This window comes from Seriola dumerili, unplaced genomic scaffold (genome assembly GCF_002260705.1).
Source record: "Seriola dumerili isolate Sdu_G_001 unplaced genomic scaffold, Sdu_1.0 BDQW01000191.1, whole genome shotgun sequence".
NCBI lineage: Eukaryota > Metazoa > Chordata > Actinopteri > Carangiformes > Carangidae > Seriola > Seriola dumerili.
In genome coordinates, this window is record NW_019174446.1 from 7,513,525 (window position 1) to 7,534,793 (window position 21,269).

At 41.4% G+C, this 21,269-nt stretch overlaps 1 protein-coding gene across 1 annotated transcript in view; it reads right to left on the reverse strand.

The window, feature by feature from the left end:
• Positions 1 to 2,898: 2,898 nt before the first annotated feature.
• LOC111227870 (triple functional domain protein-like) overlaps positions 2,899 to 21,269 on the reverse strand; it is a 66,085-nt gene continuing 47,714 nt past the window's right edge. Inside the window, exons 36-59 of the mRNA XM_022753597.1 lie at positions 17,084 to 17,370; positions 16,802 to 16,972; positions 15,514 to 15,609; positions 14,880 to 15,028; positions 14,635 to 14,701; positions 14,033 to 14,136; positions 13,827 to 13,896; positions 13,584 to 13,673; positions 13,291 to 13,383; positions 13,116 to 13,166; positions 12,881 to 12,958; positions 12,408 to 12,599; positions 12,011 to 12,188; positions 10,886 to 11,793; positions 9,589 to 9,839; positions 9,345 to 9,474; positions 9,237 to 9,264; positions 8,781 to 8,943; positions 8,339 to 8,460; positions 8,026 to 8,104; positions 7,337 to 7,537; positions 7,079 to 7,217; positions 6,374 to 6,560; positions 2,899 to 5,856 (exon numbers count right to left, since the gene is read on the reverse strand). Of these exons, the coding sequence (XP_022609318.1) occupies positions 5,441 to 5,856; positions 6,374 to 6,560; positions 7,079 to 7,217; positions 7,337 to 7,537; positions 8,026 to 8,104; positions 8,339 to 8,460; positions 8,781 to 8,943; positions 9,237 to 9,264; positions 9,345 to 9,474; positions 9,589 to 9,839; positions 10,886 to 11,793; positions 12,011 to 12,188; positions 12,408 to 12,599; positions 12,881 to 12,958; positions 13,116 to 13,166; positions 13,291 to 13,383; positions 13,584 to 13,673; positions 13,827 to 13,896; positions 14,033 to 14,136; positions 14,635 to 14,701; positions 14,880 to 15,028; positions 15,514 to 15,609; positions 16,802 to 16,972; positions 17,084 to 17,370 (4,250 nt within the window). The 3' untranslated portion in view covers positions 2,899 to 5,440. The remainder of the gene's footprint in view (positions 5,857 to 6,373; positions 6,561 to 7,078; positions 7,218 to 7,336; positions 7,538 to 8,025; positions 8,105 to 8,338; positions 8,461 to 8,780; positions 8,944 to 9,236; positions 9,265 to 9,344; positions 9,475 to 9,588; positions 9,840 to 10,885; positions 11,794 to 12,010; positions 12,189 to 12,407; positions 12,600 to 12,880; positions 12,959 to 13,115; positions 13,167 to 13,290; positions 13,384 to 13,583; positions 13,674 to 13,826; positions 13,897 to 14,032; positions 14,137 to 14,634; positions 14,702 to 14,879; positions 15,029 to 15,513; positions 15,610 to 16,801; positions 16,973 to 17,083; positions 17,371 to 21,269) is intronic.

The window sequence follows — 21,269 nt, forward strand, 5'->3', positions numbered from 1 at the left end:
TTCATTTGTCCAACATACACATGGTATTGACATGATGTATGTGTGTGTGTTTGTGTGTGTGTGATGCACTACTGTAACTTGGTATTACGTATTTTGTCTTGTTTGTTTAGTGCTGTTCTGCCACTGGTGCAACTGGGCTAGCTGTGGTAGAACACATCATGCTGTAACATCTATTTTCACTATTGTACATGGTATCTTACAAATGAAATAAATAAATAATATACTGTAATGTAAAACAGTAGGGAGAGTAGGAGCATGGAAGTTATAGGTCCCTAAAGAAGCCTCTAGTCCATGGTGCAAAGGTTTCAAGTTCTCAGAGACAGTCGAAACTGACAAAAACTGGGGCACCTGGGTGAGAGGTCTGATGAGCACCAATAGATGGCAAGGGTCTGATCCTGAAGTCATTTTGTGTAGCCATCAAAATACTGGAACAACGCAGAATGTTCTTGAAAGATAAGTTTGTTAATTCTGGAGAGCTGAATAGATGCTACACATACACAGATGTATTCAACAGTAATAAATGTAAAGACTGCAATTTCCTGGTCCTGACATAAAATTAAAATAATCAGTGATAAAACAGTAAAACTTAAAGACTATTCTCATTGCATTCCTCATTTGAAAGGGAAAAGGACAGATATTGAAGTCAGGGAAGAAAAAACCCTCAAAACAAACCAAACAAACTACAACTGACTTCTTAACAAGAGTGTAAAACTGCTTTGAGAGATCCCAGAACAATGTCTGCAGAAGTGTTTAAAATAAATTCCGAACATTAACTGAGCTACCTGATGTTACATAATTATGGCCATCTCTAATGAGAACAAAAACCTTGCTTATGTAACCGTAACGTTGCAATTTCATAAGTAGCAGAGAGCAAAAAGTAACCTAACAGACCTCGAAGTTAGCAGAGCCAACTCTTCTATCCACTGCCAGAAACTTGTCAAAACTTCTGAAACTGTTCACTGAGAAAGGAGTGGAAAGAGACTTTCAGTTACAGTTTTCAGGTGGGGTGCCTATTTCTGATTCGGACTCACTTGACTTGGATGCTTGACAGTCACTGTGCAGAGTGATGCATGTATGTGTGTATGTTTTGTGTCCAAAAGTTAAACTTTTTGAAATGAAAAAAGATTAGTATATTCATTCAGATTTCATAACGGGTTAGGGATGTAATAGATGTTATTTGAATTTTAGTAGAAGAAACATATCAGACACTAATTATTATTCCACAAAGAATATTTCTACATGTCATTAAACATGTCTGAAGGAGATCTGTAAGTACATCACTTACAGTATTCCTGTGAATTCCTTGCTAATTCAGCAGTGGACTCTGAGGGACTCGGTTTTGTACTTTGAACCTCGCTGGGTGTTATTTCAATGAAACATGTAACGTGATCGGAACTATTCAATATATCATCAGTTCTTTAGTGCCACTTAGTGACACAGTAGATGTACTACACTATCTGATAATAATATAGTGTGTAGGTCACAATCAAACCGTGTTCTCAGCAGAGCACTGAGAAAATCCCTTTTACTAATGGAAACAGGCTTAGATAACCTGCTATCTTGGTGTGTTTCATCTCCTCTGAGGTTTCACTCATTTAAACCATGAAATGAATAGTCAGACAGGGATTTCTGTGTGTGACTCACTGCTGAATTCAGTGGGTTAAGGATACCCAGAACTCAAGTCGGTGAGATATCACTACAAGGATATAAAGTCTGGATGCTAAGAAATACACATGTTCAAATACGTCCTATAATCATTAATCAAAATGTGACACAGTGTTCATTAGTCAAACCAAATGTGTAAACAGGAACATAAAATACAAATGTGATCCAAAAAAATAGGGAACACTATACCAGCATGCATCACCTTTACACTTCACAGCTCGTGCATGAGATTTTCATCAGATTGTATGTGGAGATTATACAGCTATGTCTTTTGTGGTTTCATGCAAAACATTTGCTTCTGCTGAAGGTGAGAAAAACAAAATGAATTTCACACCTGACGAATAGTTGTTCTTTTCTCACCGACATCTGTGTACTAACATGTTCATTAAAATCACTTGCGGACATGCAGAGATGCAAGATATTGCAGGTGAACAAAAGGAAACTGGCAGATCAGCTGTGAGTTACTTCTTAATGTGAACAGCAAAGCTTCTATTCAATATTTGTATGTGTTGAATTTAAAAGACTACAGCGGCACAATAAAGGACTTCCCGCTCATGTTTTTTAAAAAGTTTTCTGAGAGCACACAAGGATGATAATTACTGCATGCCCGTTAAAGCATAAGACAACCGTTGTTGTGGTAAGTTCCCTCTTTTGCTCAATGAACACACAAGTGACTAACATAAGAAGTGGATTAAGGAGGTGGGGAAACTGTGTGTTCTTAGCATTGAAACAGCAGTAGACTGATTGAGGCACAGAAGCAGCATCTGCAGATGGAAGATAAGGCCAGAAGCACCCCCTCTCTAGTTCCTTTTTATGGTTAATCTCAGATATAGATCTTCAACACAGTAAATACATTCACTCGCTATTACTGTACATATCGCTTTCTCATTTTGATTGTATCAGCTTGCTTTTCATCGTTGAAAAAAAATGTTTTTCCCCTGTCAGTCTAAATATCACACTCACCATTATGCAAGAATATAAAAAAAAGCATTAAGAATATAAAAATAACATTAAATCATATGTAAAACCAGCCTGTTCTTTTTATCAAGGGTTCTAGTTTGAAGTGTAAAATCAGCCTTCATGTCATAATTGGGAAGTTTTTTATTATTGCAGGGTTTTTCTTGGCTTCTACTCATTCTGGGAATACAAGATTACTTCCCCTTTCAACCCTCGAAGGTTATGGAAAAAATAAAAAACATTTCAAGAAAAACTACAGTTTCATATGTGGGTGTATGTGAGTATATTTTGTGTGAACGCAAAGTTTAAGAGACAGCAGTTGTTCCTTGTACGTTTAATGGCAAAATAACAGAGGACAAAATAAAATATTTACAACACAAAATAACATGTAAACACAATCTTCTGTACAAAGAAATATACATGCAAAAGTAAAAATAAGTCATAATAAGACATTCAAAATGACATTGCTGCAGTCTTGTTCTATGTGTATTTAAAATATGACATAGTTATGAGGTTTACATCCTGGGTGTGGGCAAACTGCCCGACCCTCTCTGTACATCTTTACATCATGAATAGGCTGAGTTTCCCAAAGGCATTTTATTACTTAGATCATATTTTTTTTTCATGAATAGGTTTTAAGAGAACTTGTTAAACTCATTAACAGCATGATTTTGGGAAACCCAGATCCATACCAATAAATAGAAATGACACAAAATGAGAGACTTAGACTGTACAGACCAACAGGAGTCATTAAACTCAACATGTTATTGACTTGACACATTGCTATTTTTTTTTTTAAACATTAAATCAGATCATCTGACAGTAACAGTAACAACCTTCAAATAAAATAACAAACAATGCACGTTTTCAGTTTCACCCCCCTCTCTAGGTTGACTCACTCAACTGGCACTTTAAAAAAAACAAGTTCTCAGCAACTTCTTAACCTCAAGACATCATCTCGTTCAAATAAAAAGAACTGGAAGAGATCTCTTTCACGGCAGATATCTGTTAATGCTGATGGATACTTATCAAACGGGTGTATTTGAAATGTCGGTGGTGCGATATTTGGGTGTCTCCTAATTAGTATGATGCATTTCCTAATCATTTCAAATTTATGTTGGATGGGGCCACAATGAGCAAAGTTTTCCAGACCTCTTGCTTGGTAGAAAATGTCAACCAAGTCTGTGTCTCTTTGATGTTGAACTGAGATGCTAAAAAATCTAGCAACATACACCAGCATCTAGCTACTAAAGCCAAACAAACTCACACAGCAAACCACTTTGTGCACAGCTTGAAAAAAGACGTGAATTATTAGTTTTTTTTCAGCAATATACCACCAAACAATTTCTTATTACAGTACAATAAGAATAAATAAAGCCAGACTGAACCTATGTAAACACTCATATGTCTGGGTTCAGTGTGCTCTGTTATAACTTAACATGAGAAATAATAATAAAAAATAAAAAAAAAACACATTTTAGCAGGAAAAGAAAGCATAGTCAACTTTGGTATTGTTACAGAAAATAAAAACAGAACAATGACAAAATGAAAGCATAAGTGCCTATATTTTATAGATACACATTTTTATACATTATTTCTGAAAACCCTCCTCTTGTCTGGGGGTTTTGCAGATATTAATACTGAACTTAATACATAAGAGTTAACACAATACAGACATCTATCGCAGTACCAGGTACGTACATGCCTTTTTAAGAATACGGCTACAACACAAATTTTCATAAATAGTTGCATAAATGTTAAAGCTGCAACATTGCACATGGGAATTGATGCAAAACACGAGTGCATTTCTAGTAGCGGTTTGTTCAGTGAGTGAAAATCCGTCTACTGAGGGTCTGCAGGAAGTGACTCATCTCAGCAGCTGCATGGGCTTACTAATATTCGGCAAAGGAAATAGCTTTTATTCTTCTGAGACAAATTCTTCAAAATGAGAATGAAAGGCAGGAATACGTTTATTTACAAATAAGGCGGATGCAGGTAGAAATCTGAGAAGCTATGCCGAATAGCTTTAATGCTTTTTCAAGATAAGTGAATTTCTCTAAGTGTTCACAAACCAAAATGATTTCACCTTTAAAACTAAAAGTGGGGGCATAAAGATAAGCAAACTATTGCACTGAGTGTAACTACAATGTGTTTCTGGAAAACATGGTTTTGGTCTTCATCTAGAATAAATGGACCCTGCTGATGGGTGCCACTTTGTTCACACATCTAATTTCTCTTGTTTGCTTTCTGCTCACTAACTAACCTTTGTTTTCCAAAAGGTATGAATAAAGACAGTTCTCTGTTTCCTCACTGTACATGGTTTCATTTACAAAAAGTAATCTCTCATTACAAAAAAACATTTTCATGTGTTTAACCGAAAGCAGCCTGAATTACTCTTATTATACAGTATTCTATTTTCTCTGTTTAACACTGTCCAAAACGCAAGACTTGCTCACGCTGGCTTGTTGAGAAAGCTTGGTTTTCTCCCTGCGAAGTCAAGGATTGGATTCTCAAATAGATTCCAACAGTTCATTTGTTGTGCAGGCATAATGACAATATGCCAAGGTTAAGGACAGGTGGGGAGAGTCAAAGGGTTTATCAGCAGAGTAGTCAGTCAGTCAGCAGCAGCATGAATTTTGTGGCTTAGTGAGGGAAAAGGAAATCATCGTGGACATGTTGCTGGTGGTCCTCTCAGCAGGTCTGAACCAGGTTACTCATCCACCGTAGTTTGCTGCACAGGCATGGATTCCTTCTATCCAATAACAATGCACAGGACATGCAGTTGCTCCCACTTTAGTGACCCGTTGTGACCCGTTGTTCAGATGTGGTTGAGCAGGCGGCTTTGTAGGAAGGTCTTAATGGTTCCAATGGGTCGAACATCGTTCTGGTGTTTTCGTCTCTCGATGAAGGAAATGAGTCTGGAGGTGTCCAGATGTGCCGTGTGGTGATTCTGAGATGGCGGCTGCGTGTGATTTAAGGTGGCATGACCAGTTTCTCTGTTTATCACACCTCGAGGCTGGAGCCAGGGCTCCTGCAGGCAAGACGCTGCAGAGGGCCGTCGTTCCGGCTCACCCTGAAGCAGCAGGCGGACAAAGTCCCTGGCAGCTGGGCTCACACCCTGGAAGTAGTCCTCAGGGAAGCTGAAGTCCAGGCGACAGATGTTCAGACATGTTTCCTCCAAACTCTCATCCAGGAAGGGAGAGGCGCCACTTAGCACAACATAGGTCACCACCCCTGTAAAACATCCAGTCCATCAATACGCCGGTAAATTAATCAATCAACAAGTTAGTCAGTCAGTTAGTTAGTAACTGGGTGGGATGTGAGCCAATCATTTTCATTTTTTCAATACATTTTTATAAGTAATGTATATTTATAATATTTTAAAAATTTTAAAAATTTTTTTAAAAATTTATAACTTTTAAAAAACACACCTGTTCTGGTAAGAGCAAACAGTGATGTCACTATATCTATACCATTTTATTGTGTTATTTCTATCAATTATTTTCTACATCAATACCTGTTATAGCACCCTCACTGTCAAAACAATCCTTTACTAGATAACTCATTTGTCTCAAAAAATTCTCTTGAATTTTCTCTCTAACATTTCTCTTGAGGAAATTGAATCTATACAACAGCAGAATCTCACCTGAAGCATCAAAATACAAATGAATATAAAAAAGTTTGTACTATGTACTATATACTGCTGAATAAGTTTTATTCAGTTCAGTTTATAAATGCACATGTTACAGACCTAAACTCCAGAGGTCAGACATCAGTGAGACAGGCAGACCCAGGACCAGCTCAGGAGCAGAGAACTCTGGGCTCCCCAGGAGAGGATGGATGTAGGAGGAGGGAGGGTTCAGCTGAACGGCATCACCAAAGTCTGTCAGCTTGATTATTGGCTGAGAAGAGGCATGTTCCACCACAATGTTCTCAGGCTGCAGGAGCAGGAAAAAAAAAAGTTTTAAATAATTACTTTTTTAGGGCATGTTATGCCGCAATTAGATAATAACGGTGGAGAGCTTATAGGTTATGAGGCAGATGCAACACAAGTCCCCAGTAGGATTTGAACTGGGGATGGTGCAGCTCATGCTCAGCGTCTAAGCCCTAAGCCACTGGGGCGCTCCAAGAAAAAAGGAAATTCATGCATGAAAGGCAGATACAGAAGAAAACATCCACTGGCCCACACGAGATTTAATTTGTTTGCCAGTTCTTTAAAATAGATAAATTCAACTAAATTCTACTAGAAAGAACTAAAAGTACTAAGAACTAAAAAAAAATGCAGCTCAGCTTGAAAACCATCATCAAGAGGTTTCCTCCATTTGATATTTCTACACTGACCCACTTGTAAAACTTCAAAGAATTCCCTGATTGTCTAGAATAAATCTCTCTTATGAACCCCATGATATTCCACAGACTACATGACCTGAGGAAAGAGGTAATCAATTGTAGTTACTTTGAGATCAAGGTGTGCTATCCTCCAGCCGTGCAGGTAGTGGAGAGCTTCAAGAATATCTCTGAGGTAAAGAGCCACTTTCTCCTCCGTCAAGTTTCCCCAGCTCACTATGTAGTCCAGGAAACGTCCCTGGTCTGCCCTGAAGACGGAAACGCAGAATGCATTTGTATGTCATTGAAAATTCACAACGATAATCAATTCATATTCTTCAAACAATCGAGAGTCACAACAGTTTCATGGAAACACTACTGAACTTACATCTCTAGCACAAGCACGTAACTGTTGACCGTCTCATATGTGTCCAGCAGTCTGACCAGGTTGGGATGGTCCACAGTCTGTAGGAGTCTGATCTCCTGCAGCACCTGTTCTCGACGCAACAGCTTCTTGTTGACGTGTTTTGCTGCGACTGTCCGCTTACTCCCTCTCTGGTCACACCGCTTAGTCACTGAGAACCGGCCCCTGGGGAGGAGAAATGACATTTTGAGGAATATTTGAATACCATAGTTAACGTTGTGTAGAATCCTAGCACTATCCCTTTTTTGAGGGACATTTTGTTTATATTACTGCTACAATTTCTCTGGATCTCAAGATCTACTTTCCAATCCTTCACTTGACGCTTTATCTGTTTCTACGTTCTGGAAATCATTATTTAATCCTTTACCACACATTGTGCATTTGTCTGGATGAGCCAAAATCCATTGGGGATAATACACGCCCTTAAATGTGTCAGATCATTCAGTGTCAAAGGGAAGCGGGTGTTGTGGTCAATGAGAAAGAAATTTCAAGCCCTACACATTTAAATACCTTAATAATACTGCTGTGGAAACCACTGTTAACAACATCAATAAGACTGAGAATTTATTAGCTTTGATGTGGTCAAATGGCACCACATGACAGTCAAAAAGTGACAGATAAAAGAAGTGGGGATTTCATCAGCACATTCTTACCTTCCTAGTTCAGTAATCTCTGTGTAGTGAGAATCAAAGCTGCCTTTCCATATGACTTCAGTGCCATCATCAGGGATTCCTGGGAACACATATTGTAAGTATACTAACCACTAATTTAAAAGGACTTTTTCATTTCTGCTTATTTGTTTTAAAGCAATTAAAGTCCAATCCACGTGTAAAATTTCAGCAGAAAAACCCCTAACTGAGGTGGTGTATCACAATGTACCCATAAATGAACCTTTACAGAACAAACTCAGGTATCTCACTGGCAAATGAAAAATTAAAAGGGTGCATACCATAACAGGACTCTCACCTGAGACTCTGAGGCTGGCCGAAGAGGTGACAGAGCCTGCTACATTTGTGGCAACACAGGTGTACATACCACTGTCCTCAACAGACACTCCAAGGATACGCAGGGCTGCCTCTCCAGTGTCACTGTGGACAGACACAAGGAAGGAGAGACAAACTATCAAACAAGATACACCATGCAAGCCAGAGTTTTTCTCCACTGGATCATACTCTGGGAGTTGCACATGATGCCAAACACACAGGAGCCCTTTATATTTCTGTGGTGCTACTTGGGCTCTCTCCCTATCCTAACTATGTCTTTAAATTTTGTGTGTACAGTAACGTTCCTTCTTAACAGCTTATTTTCATTCTTACAGGGCAGGGCTGTGTAAAGTTTGGCTCTGTGTGGTTACAATAGTTAAATTAACTTCACAAACACAAAACAGTTGTTACAGCTGTGCTGTTACCTGTAAGTGATGCTGTAGTGTCCGTTGTTGCTCAGAGTGGTGTTGTCAGGTCCCCGCCAGGTGACGGTGGCCCGGGGTCGACCACACACTTTACACCTCAGAGTAACACTGTCGCCACTCTCACATGCTACATCGCTAACAGGGATGAGGAACTCTGGAGGAGCTGGAGAGAAGCATATAAGTTAAAGTTTATGAGAGAGTGATACAGTATCTTCAATCATAAATTACCTTGTAACATGTTTTTGTTTTATGCTATGTTTTAATTTACAAGTTTCAAAATAAGAGCTCATGATAAGAAGGGAAAGATGGCAGGAAATTAAAAAGACCATAATGGATAATTCAGGCAAACATATTTGTATGGTATATGGGTTCAGTCTTTCTTTATGTTGCCTTTATCATTTTTAAACACACACACCCTCATCCACTCCTTCACCAAAAGCCACAATGTGCACATACCGTCATAGATGAAGTTGGGATTTAGAAGCTGTAATGAAAATGTAAAGACAAAATTAGAGAGTACAAAGATTAAAATGACTTTAACTCAGTTATCATCATCATCTCTACCTTGACAGAGACTTTGTTGGCCAGGCTGTCCTGAGACTTGCGGTAGCCGTTCTCCGTTTTCCTGCCCTCCTTGTCTCTTTTTTCAGATTTTCGGCGGATGCGGAGTGCTGTGTGCCATGATAATGATTTTCTAAAACACAAAGCGACACCAAAAAGAGAAAAAATCAGGTTCTATTTTGTTTTTTTAGATAATCATTGTGGATTCTGACATTGACACTTGTTTGTTTTTGTCTCAAGAACTTACTTGATTGTTCCTTCAGGGAGTTCTGGTGTGGTGGAGGATGAAGTGTGTCCTAATACATAGCCAGGGATCCAGCCTTCAGCTGCAGGGCAGTGCTCGTTGGCTGCCCGGTACACCAGGAACATGTTTTGCTGGTTGCTGGCTAGCATTTGGACCACTTCACCCTGCACCACACTGATTTCATCCTCCTTCACTGCCACATAGTCCTGGGTCACCAACATGGTGGACACACTGCTGCTGCTACTGCTTTCACTCTGTCAGAGAAGAGGATTGTGGAACTTTAGATTTAAATCGCACACCGACACATTTGGACACACACACACACACACATACACATACATTAAAATACACACATGCACCAACATTCCTGTAAAAAGAGGAAGTACAGAAGTTTAGCATTGGCTTGAAACCATTCAAATCTACGATGACCATGGTGACACCAATGACCTTGCAAATATGCTAGATGCATGCAGCAGAAGAAGCGTTGCAAAATGCTTTTCATCTCGCAGAAGTATGGTTAAAACAATTGTCTGTGTCTACAGTGATAGCTGAGATCTTTATATCAGAGAGCAGTTATGTTCTGAGAAGTTGTGAGGCAGAAGTTATGATCTTCCCGTCAGAGATGCCAAAATAAGAAACTTTGTGTTCATAAAGACAGAGTGGAGTTGAAGTAAAAAAAAAAAAAAAAAAACAGTTTCCAAGATGAAATATACAAGACACTCATCATGAAGAGAGACAAAGCAGGTTGAAGTGACGCAAACATCAGCTGATGTTGTCTCAAGGCTAACCACTGCAACATTCAGACTAAACTGGCTAACAGGAAAAAGGGGGAAAGGATGTAAAATGTGAAAGAGCTCCTCATACGGGACAAACTTTGGACCAGAGATCATTGATTATTGCATGGGAAGCTTCCCATGGAAGAATGAATGGAAAAGATCAAAGAGAAATTGTGTTTTTTAAATTGTTTGGCAGATGTTAGTGTCTATTAGCTGAAGTTGAGAAGCACACACATATTGAAGTTCAGAGAGAGTGCCTTAGAAAGCAGATACAACAGTTGCTCTGTGAGTCAGATCCACACTGTTAGTACACTCTGGGAGAGCCAGAAGAGTCTCTCTCACACACACTGTCGGTGAAGTTAGTGCACTCAGATAGCCATTAATCTTCACTGTAGTAGTTGCTGCATGTACAAGCCATTCTCAGAGCCAGCGGCAGGGTGACTGACTGACAGCCAGGGCGGGGTTAGTCACTAGTGAGTAGCTCTAGGCCTCACTGAAGCCTGGGCCTTGACTTGGCATCTTACCCCGTTGCTCTGGGTGGAGTGTATGGACTGCTCGCTGGTGGAGGAGCAGGTGCTCATGCGGTCTATGTCCTTACTGTGGGTTGAGTGGCGGTGATGAGAAGGCGTCCCATGGCTTCCCCTGCCCAATGAGTCCCCTCCACCAACACTGTCACTGGGGTAGGAGAAGGAACCAGGCCGGCTGGCTTGAGAGGGAGGCACAGCAGGGACCATAGCCCAGAAAGTGTTGCCTTTATGAGCCGGACTGGAGGGGACAAATGCTTCCTTTCCTCCTCCCCCTCCTCCTCCTCCTCCTCCTCCAGGGGACTGAGGTGAGATCAGAGGAGAAACCGTCCCGACTCGAGGGCTTTTTAGAGGCAAATTCAGAGGAGCCACAGCCATTTGTGGTATTCCAGCTGATTGATGTTTCTGGGTTTCTTCGTAGCCTCCGAGAGCCTGTCTGACACTGCCCTCTATGCTGCCTGATGGCTTGTTACTGTTATTACTGTTACTTCCATGAGGACTATCCAGCATCCTCATCTTAGGGACCTCTGAGGCTAACAGCTCTCCATTTGTGGTGGTGTCTGAGTAGGGGTTAGAGGGGAGGGACTGAGGGTGGCAGGGTGACCACATACCTGCTGATCGGTCGGGCCCCTCGGGGCCCGGGGGGTGATGGTGGTGGACGGGCTGGGGGAGGCGTGAGGATGGCTGGGGGATGCGGGAGGGTCGGGAGCGAGGGCCACACAGAGAAGAGGAGCTGCCCCCTGATCCTCCAGAACCACCGCCGCCACCTCCCCCTCCCATGTTGGAGGTACTATTGGAGCTGCTGCCCCCAGGCAGGCCTCCAGTACTGCTGCTGCTACTGCTGGGTGGCCCACCCGGCCCGCCGCCACCCACATGATTCCTCTGGTACTCTATGGGGGATGTCAGAGCTGTGGGAGAGGATTCATGTCACAGAATTAGATTTGTGTAAAAACTCAGATTTCGAGAGAGAAACCTTCTTGAAAACTAGAGATTATTCAGAAGAAGCTGCTGAAAACCTGAAAACTCAAACAAAATTCTACTGTTAATTGTGCACATTTCCACAAAAGGACCAACTTCATTTTGGTGTAAACATGTCATTTTGTGTGGATAGTAATTATAACATACCATTGAGGAAATTGCGTTGGTTCTCCAGTATCTGGCTGACCTGGTGGACCCAGACTTGACTGATTCCAGGGCTCGCCGAATGGATGGTGTATCTCTCCAGGTTACCACTAGATGATCTTGAAGTAAGTGTGAACTTGCAGGGGTCATCTGCATTTTCCTCTAGACCCAGCCAGCTCACCTGGAGTAAGAAAGAAGAGAGTGGTGGAGAATAAAAATTAAAAGGACACAGGAGATGTTTACATTCGTTGACAGAATTTGACATTGGCTTCATGGATAAGAAGCTACAGTGCAATCCATAGATTGCATCATTTTATTAATTTTAATTCAATATTATCACGAGTGGGAGGCTTACATTTTGTAACAGTGGCTTTCTGAGACTTCACTGAGCTGCACTCACCTTGATGCTGTTCTTGAAGAGGTATCCAGGAGTAGAGAAGCCTTTCTTTTTGTCCAGGGGCTCACTGAAGATGACGATCTGCTCAAAGAGGAAGACTCTCCTCTCTTTCATCCTGGATAGAAGCCCTCCATCCTGGTCTGAAACCATGAAGGTGTCTTGGAGAAGCAATCTGCCCTGAGCTACAATTTTACCCTGAAGAAAGAAGTAGAAAAATGGACTCAGAGAACAGACAGCGGCAGTGGAGGAGAGCATGCTGTTCTAAGCTTTTCTACCAGTTTTCATAAATTTGGAACAGGCAAGAAAAAAGACCTTTGCTAATAAACTAGCAACTAGTGCTTACAGTACCAGATATCTGCAAAAAAATGAATGCACACTGACGCCTAGTGGCAATTTACTGAAATTGCAAATTGATTGCCTCATCATCAGCTTACATGACATTACATGTAGTAAAATTGTATAAAGAGCAATCTTACATCGAAGCCTTGAAGGCGCCCAACATTCATCATGTCATTGCAGCGCTTGGGGACCACACACATCACCTCCACAGCTTTCTAAAGTAGAATATGAGAGTAAAGCAAGCCTTTAAAGACAAATTTCTTACATTAGATTCAAGTAAAATGAACTGAGGTCAATCACGTGTGGCAAAAGGCAAAAGATCAGTGTATATTATCACTTAAACGAAGTTTGAGCTGAAACAGTTTGTCTTACCTCCAGCTCTGTTATATCTGCTCCAGCCTTCTTAGAGACTTTGAAAAGATCCTGTGAAAGAGTTCAAATATGTAGAGAAATGTTCATTGTGTTGAATAAATAAGTTCAGCACAGACAATATTTGTCCTTTGCTTGAATGCTGTCTACAAGGCAAGAAACACCATGGTGGATTTACCTTTAGTAACAGCTGGTACTTCATTATGCGCTGCACGGGTTTGATTAGCAGGTCAGTGATCTGCAATCTGTGGCCCAGTCGCTGCTTCAGGTCCTAATGAGAGAAAAAATATTATCTCCAGGAAATACTAATTAGTGACCAATACAAGAAGGATAATCTGCTTACAAGCATGTTGATAAAAGTTAAAAAATAATTCTACAGCCAACAACTTCATTTGAATGAATATTGGATATCAAAGTAAGCCAGTAGGTTTGGGAGGTGTAAAAGGATGTAAAATGGTTTAACAATCTTACTTCAAAGTAAGTGTCAATGTACTCTGACACAATGTGCTCAGACTTAGGCTTGTTCTGGCAGTACACAATGTACATGTGTAGCCTCCGCTCCTGTAGTTGAAACAAAGCCAGAAATCAAAGAAAGCTTTTAAAAGTGAGAAATAATATGACAGCTTAAAAAATGTAATTTCCATACTCTCTCTTTTAAATTCAGCAAGCTGTATCGGATAATCCAACAAAAACAAATGTGAACAGCAGTCTCACCTGTTTGACGAACAAAGGAGCCAGCCTGTCGGGATCCTCCAAACACTTCTCAAGCTCTCCCAGGAAAAAACTGTGAACCGACCAAGAGAGAAAATGAACACATGATTTAACCTGCCAAGGAACATAGTATTGACTGGTATACATGTTCATTCTGGGGCAGATAATACATAAACTTTAAAAGTTGTTGAAGGAGGCTGTCCACATACTCTTTGTGCCAGTCATAGATCTGATGGATGTTTCCAAAGACAATCTTGTCTTTTCCTCTCATGTCATCTGGAACTCCTTCCTCTTTCATCCTGCTCATGTAGCCCTGAGGGGATGAAGGTTGACTTACTATAAAATATACAGCAACCTTTAAAGGCTTTAAAGGTCCCATTTTATATAAAGTATGTATGTCTTTTTTGATCATAAAGCAGGTCTAGGTTCTATTATAATACTGTGAATGTATCAAAGGGCTCAGTCCACAGAGAAATGAACACAGCCAGTATTCAGACACTGAGCCTCATAACAAGCTGTCAGGACATCTGTATCTTTGTGATGTCACAACAAAGCAGTCACCATCCTCAGCCATGTCCGGCCCATCTGGGCCCACCATCCAACCTTGCAGGATTGTTTACCTGAAATCTGTTTTACTCTTATTCTATCACTCAGAGAACAGTCAGCCAGAGGAGACATAAAACTACACTGAGATGATTTTTGGTTCATAAAACCACAAATATATCTTTTTATGGATATCAAAACTTCAAATAAAAGACAGGAAAAGTGTAAAATATGTGATATTTTAACGTCTTTTAATTTTTTTTTTTACCTCCACCACTGATCCCAGGTCCCTGACATAGTCTCTTTCAGTCTCCACCAGCTCCAGAAGCACATAACTGAGAGACAGAAAACAGAAATTGTCACAGTGTAATACAAATGTAACGCACTCAGCCATGGACGAACATCAGAAATACTCCATATAAGCACACAAATGAAGACAAACATGATTAAGTGATTGAACTCAAGCAGCTTTTGTTTATCAAAGCACTAACAGGACACTGGCTTATAACTCACTGTCTCCTCTTGAGGAAGCCAGACTTGCGCTCGTCCACCTCATCGATGGGTGAGGAGGAGGAGAGGAGGGAGTTGTCGGAGGGGTTGAGGGAGGGAGAGCTGCTGTCGCCCGGCTCTACTGACAGAGAACTGGGACGATCCTCCAGAGACTAAGGAAAGAAGGGGACAGAGGCGAGGAGAGGAAGAAGAGAAAAAAGAGAGGGAGAAGGAGTTGAGGAATGAAGAGGTGGAAAAAATAAACAGAGCTGAAAAAACAGGCTGAACGAGTGTTTACAGTATGTGATCTTATGATTTTCACACCAACATCATTTCATTTGTTTTAACATGGATCAAAATAAAACTGTAAGACCCCAGAGAAAACTGTACTGCCTTTACTTTGGTATGTGTCTGTATCTAGGCCAGAGAGTGTGTTGGGCTATCGGCCAGAGTGCAATGCCCATTTGTTGGAACAGTGGACAGCTGGCATAGTGAGTCACGGTCCTGACAGATGACTAGTAGGCCATGATGCCATTCTCTGTCAACAACACCAAAGAAGTGTGTGTGTGCTTGTAAATACATCGACTGGAATTGTTCTGTGTACAAATGTGACACACTTGTGTGTGCTTGTGAGTTTATCTTAGGATTTCCATCTCACCATCTTGCTCTTCACCAGCTCTTCGATGGCACTGACCAGTTCAGCAGCACTGGGCGTCTCTGAACTACTGGGACGAGCGGACAGACGAGATGCCGACTGAAAAAGAGAGAGAGAGAGAGAGAGAGAGAGAGAGAGAGAGAGAGAGAAAATGGAAGAAAGAAAGTTATCGGTTAAGGTTTAAAACATGAACTGTAAAACTTGGTGGTGCTGCATGCATACATGTGTGACACATTTTCAATGACTACAACGTTGTATGTGATCAGGCTCACCATTGTTGAGTTTGGAGCCCGATATTCCACATGTCCAAATATGGACTGGTGGGTGTGATCTCCCTAATAAAAGGGTTCATTAGGGGCCAAGTTGGAGCCAATCACAGGCTGCTCTCAGGGGAAACGGGGGTTATGAGGTGGGTTTAGGTAAAGGGCAAGCTCTGGGATTGGACTGCTATTCGAACATGAGCACCATGATTGGTCTAACAACTTATATACAGCAAATAATGTTGCTTAATTCTCCATTGGAGAGAGAGTTTGCCTCTGCAACAGAGCTCAGTCTGAGGCAAAGATTTAAAGGGATCCCCTGTACACAACAGGACTTAATGGGAATTTACCATTTAGTCCCACAAACACCTCAGTACTGCAGAAACTCATGAATGGAGCATACACTTCAGCCACAGAAGCATAATTACACTCCATTGAATGACATTTAGTTGGTGGAAGAAAGATAAGAAAAAGGCAAGACAAAAGTGAAACTGTGCAGGATCCAAAGTGGAGATGATGAAGAGGTTTTACATGGAAAGATAGGGAAACTGGGCAAGAAGAGAAGCAGAACAGAAATCAACGTAATGCTGAAGGAAGGAACATGCAACCATCAAGAAAATAAAAGGAAAAAAAAAGAAAAGTTATTAGTACCAAAGTAAAAGTTAAGTTGTGTTATTGTAAGCTCTCAAGTGTGTGGTTGAAAAGCGATATTAATGCACCTCTATATGGAACCAAACACAAAAACCCGGCTGCTAAAATGAAGATTAAGAAGTAAAAGAGCTTCAATAAACATCTTCCTGTGAAGAGCAATTTATTTTGCATGTGCCTGCACTTACCTATGTTATCTTACTTTAACATGTGTAACCCTCCCCTCAATTCATGTAAATAATCTTTGCGTTTGTGTGCCACCATATTGCTGATCTGTTTTGGTTAAGCTTAAATGAAAAGAGCCATATTTGTCTTGGGTGACTGTACATTGTGTTTTCTGCAAACCATTGTCAGTCAGGGTTGTGTAGCTACGTATGACCCACCTTGTCGTCCTGGGAGTCGGGCTGCAGCAGGCTGTGTTGCTGGATGGCCATTGGGGGAGGCAAAGGGACGGCGTCAGCCCCCTCCTCTCCTTCCTCCTCGCCACAGCTCTGCATGCCTGATGAGGAAGACTTGGACAGGGTACCACTGCTCAGCCCCTCATTACGCATACGCTGGAGAGAGAAAAGAGGGAGCGATGATAATCAGTTGGTAGATCAGACGCAAAACTCGCCTTCGAATTTTCTGACAGGGTCGCAGCTATCCACTTCTTTATCAGTTCCTACCTCCTCCAGTGTCTCGTCCTGCGGCGTGGCAGCACTGTCATCCGAGTCCTTCTGTGAGCCGGGAATTGTGTCCATGTTCTTCCTTGTGCCGTCACGGTTCTTCTTGTGCTTGTGGGCGAGCTTCTTGACGTGGCCATCGGCTTTGCCGGAGCTGAGCCGCCGTACGGGGCTGGTCAGCCACTTCCTCAGAGTGTTCCCAGGACGTTTGGGCCCTGGTGAGCTGTGAGGGCCCAGGGTTTGGCTGGAGCCTGGCTGCAGGGCATCATTGCTGGATACAGACAAGGTGTCTAAAGGTGAGGTGGAGAAAGGACAGAGGAGGTTACTAATGACATTATCACACGTATAAGGGCACCATCTGATCCAAATGAAGACAAAAAGGTTGTCTCACCAAAAATCAAAACACAGTATTGATTAGTATTTATCTTACATTGATTGACAGGTCTTTTAATTCAGGCATTAACACCGGATAACAACTAATCCATGTGATCAATGTTTTCTGGTTCTGTAAAACATCACGAACGCTCGTACACAGCAGCAAACAGTCCTGCAATATGAAGATATGAAGTTCTACAACTAAAATGTTTCAGTTATTAATGTCAGGTAATCACAGCTTTATTTGGAAAATTATTCCAGGTTGGGTTTAAGTCGTCAGCAGTTGTCTTCTTTCCGCATTTTTCTGCATAACAAACATTAAAATGACACTATAGGCACCGTCTATGCCTGTGAGTTTCCCTACGGTCGGAGAAGATTGAGGAAAGTGACAGCATGTGATCAAGATTTTCATTATCAAGTTTGTTTGTGCTGTTTCTGTATGTGATATGTGCAGTAGGCAGGTTGGCCTCCCCCTCACAGTGATGGCAGCTCCTCGGGGAATCTGTAGGAGGAAAGCTCATCCTCGAATAGAAATCAGACAATCATAGAGGATAAAGGGCTGCTTCAGGCTTTGTCTGAGCGCTTCAAAGATACACCTGCCTGTCTCACCTGTCTGCTCAGACACTCCTCTTCTCCTTCCTTCCTTTAGGCTCACACCCTTTCTCCTCTGCTGCCCTGACACTGCTTTTCTTCACCATCATCAAAAATACGGCTGTGTGCCACTGAAGGAAGAAACAAAACCTCTCGCCTGGCTCAACAACTTACAGAATGAGTCTTGGGATGACAATGCGGAGGTTGAATTTCTTTGTTTCTCACACTGTGCAACATAACCCCAAGTGTGACACCACACAGAATTCCCTGGGCAAGACATTTCACCTCCCGCAAGACTTGACAGCTCAACAAAAGGTAATGCATGATTTAAGAGTGTCCCTTACTACCAATACAAAAGAGTGGGGTAAGAAGAAAAAAACGTCCTAAATGTGACAGAACTTGTGAAAGAAAATGTGAAATAACTTCAGCAATCACCCAAGGATGAGGCGAGCACCTTTTATTATCTTCCAAAAATTCTAATAGGATATATTCCAAGGATACAGAGTTCTCATCAAAGCCTCTGAAAACAGTCCTAAGCTGATGAAAAATCTCAGAGATGATGTTTTCATTGTGCAGAGCACATGACTTCCAGAAAAGGCCTAAGTGCAAAAACAAGTGCAACTGTACGGGGGCTGGAGTTGACTTGAGGACATTACTCTCCTCCTACATCACCCTGCTCTGAATTGTTTGCATCACGTCACATTGTTGAATGTTGAGCTTCGAAGCTAAATGTAGAAAAGAAAAACAATTAGATTAAGTTTTTTTTTGTGTGTTTTTGAGAAATAGACGAATTTAAGTCTGAATAAAAGACAAGATTATCCATGTTTTGGAATAATGTGCAGCAGCTTGACCAAAGAGCAGAAGAGACTCAGGCCTCAGTCTCTCCATCATTTATCTATTAAAGTAGTTAAAAAGATAAAAAAGCTGCTAAAGATTAAGCCACGTGACCAAGCTGATTGGCCCTTATGAATGGCAGGTGCGGACACTTTTGCACAGCCCCGCGTTGCTGGGTGCGTACATACTTGCTCCTGAACGTGCATGTCAGTCGCTGAACCTCTGGGAGACTCATTTTTACTGTGCTCTGCTGATACGAAGCATGTGTTCTCACATCGCACGCAAAGGAAGAAGAAAGCACAGTTTGCCAGAATAACAAGCGTCTTCCACATCAGGCACTGTTAAGCCTCTCAAGCCATCCTCTGTCAGACTCCTCTCACCCTCTCACTCTGACAAAGCCCAGGTCATTTGAAGGTATCTTGAGCATAACCTCAGCGATAAGAGGCGTGATCTTTCAATCATTCTGCAATATTCCGCTGCCTCATGCCAGATTTTCTGAGCCATCAGTCAGGTGAACAATAACGTGAACATGTCGAGGCGGAGCGGGCGAGGACGCATCTTGTTATCCTGTTTTCATCCTGTAATTTTTTTTTTTTTTTTACCAGACATTTACTGTTGCATCTCCCAGGGAAAGGGAAGCTGGGACTACTCAGTTGATTTATAAATTCCACACGAAGGGCTTTTTTAAAGATGATAGGAGGTGTGGAGGGGGTTGTCTGTCTTCCTTGAGGGCAATTTGATGGAAGATAATTGCATTCCTCAGCACAAATGTTTCCATACAATCTTAATGCTGGCTATAGATTTTAGGATAGCTGTGTGATTTACCTGCCTCAACTATCTCTCGTGCAGAAATAAATGAAAACCAGAGTCACGGCGGTTCGTTACGATCCTGCCCTGGAATGTTTTAGTCATGGGTACAATCGTGGAGCCTATTTAAGGCTGTAATTCTGATGACTCCAAATTCCTCTGCTTTACTACTGTTGGTCTCCAAGGACTATCAAAACCTACCTTTATGAGTTCTGTATGCTGTTATTTCAGTAGATAACACCAGTACATTTTATCCATTATCCGTACTAAAAGCTAAGACTGCAGGTGCTGACAGGGCCTTTGCATTATTGGGGTTTTAAAATCCTCAATAGTTTGGGTAAAAAACAGTAAGTGGACACTTAAGCATCACGCAACTGTTGTTTTTTTTTTTTTTGTGTAACCCAGACCCCTTTCTGCTGTTTTTACTATAACTGACACATGACACTGACAAGCTACACCACACACATACATAGTATAACTCTGAGCTGGAAACTTTAAAAAGGGGATGGAGCCAGGGAGCCAGACACAGGAGCCAGGACTCCACATGTAGAGCAAACCCACCGTGCTTCCTGCAGACATGCTGGGGTCACAACCTGACATGCACACATGTTAGCAGGGACATCCCAGCTATTACATCAGAGGCTGCCGGGCAAGTTTAGCAGACAAACATTTTACACTGTCAATTCAGACCGGCTGGGTTTGTGGTGAGAAACAATTACTTTTATATCCTTTTGAATGTCATTCAAATACTGACAAGATCATTGAGTTTGTGGTCTCAGTCGTGAGGGAATACTGCTTCCATAAGTTGGCAATATTAAAATCAAAATCCCATAAATTTGGAATAATTAAAAAAGGATGACCTAACTTATTTCAGAAACGTGATTAGCGTAAATGTAAAATGCAACTTCAGTAATAACTGAACCATGCATAATGTTCTACTTTTGTCAAAAAAAGCAAAGAAATCTACCTGCTGTCTTTTATGTGCATTGACTGAAATCTTCACACTTAGATGTTAGATGACAGTTAGATGAGCATTTAGTACTATCTACATGCTCTGGTTAGACGGAAGAGGTCGTGTTTACAGGGGTGTAAATGGATGAAACATGGGGTCAGTAGCCTTGACACATTCCTCTTCAGTGGAAAATAACCCTAGAGACACACATAGACACACACACACACAGGGCATGACCTTCGGCCTTTGCCCTGCAGGGAGTCTTTCATAGTGGAGACACCTCAGGAACAGCTGGTCAGGCTCTCACTCATGGGAAACAAAAAAATTGGGGGACATATACTATGTTTGCAGCGGTGAAGCTGGCTAAGAGTTTTTCCTCCTCTCGTAATCATCGTTTTTAATATAATATGATGACTACATTCGAGTTGCAAGGATAGGTCATGCTTTTTGATTAGAGATGACATTGAAGTAGAACTGAATTTATTAAAGCACAATTCTTAATGACGTCAAGACAAAACGAATAATCCACTGGACTTGACGATGCATCACTACTCAGCCAAGAGGCCTCTTCAGTTCTTCAGTGGGTCATTCAGTTTATCTTGATTTGTCTGGAGCTACTGTATTTCACAC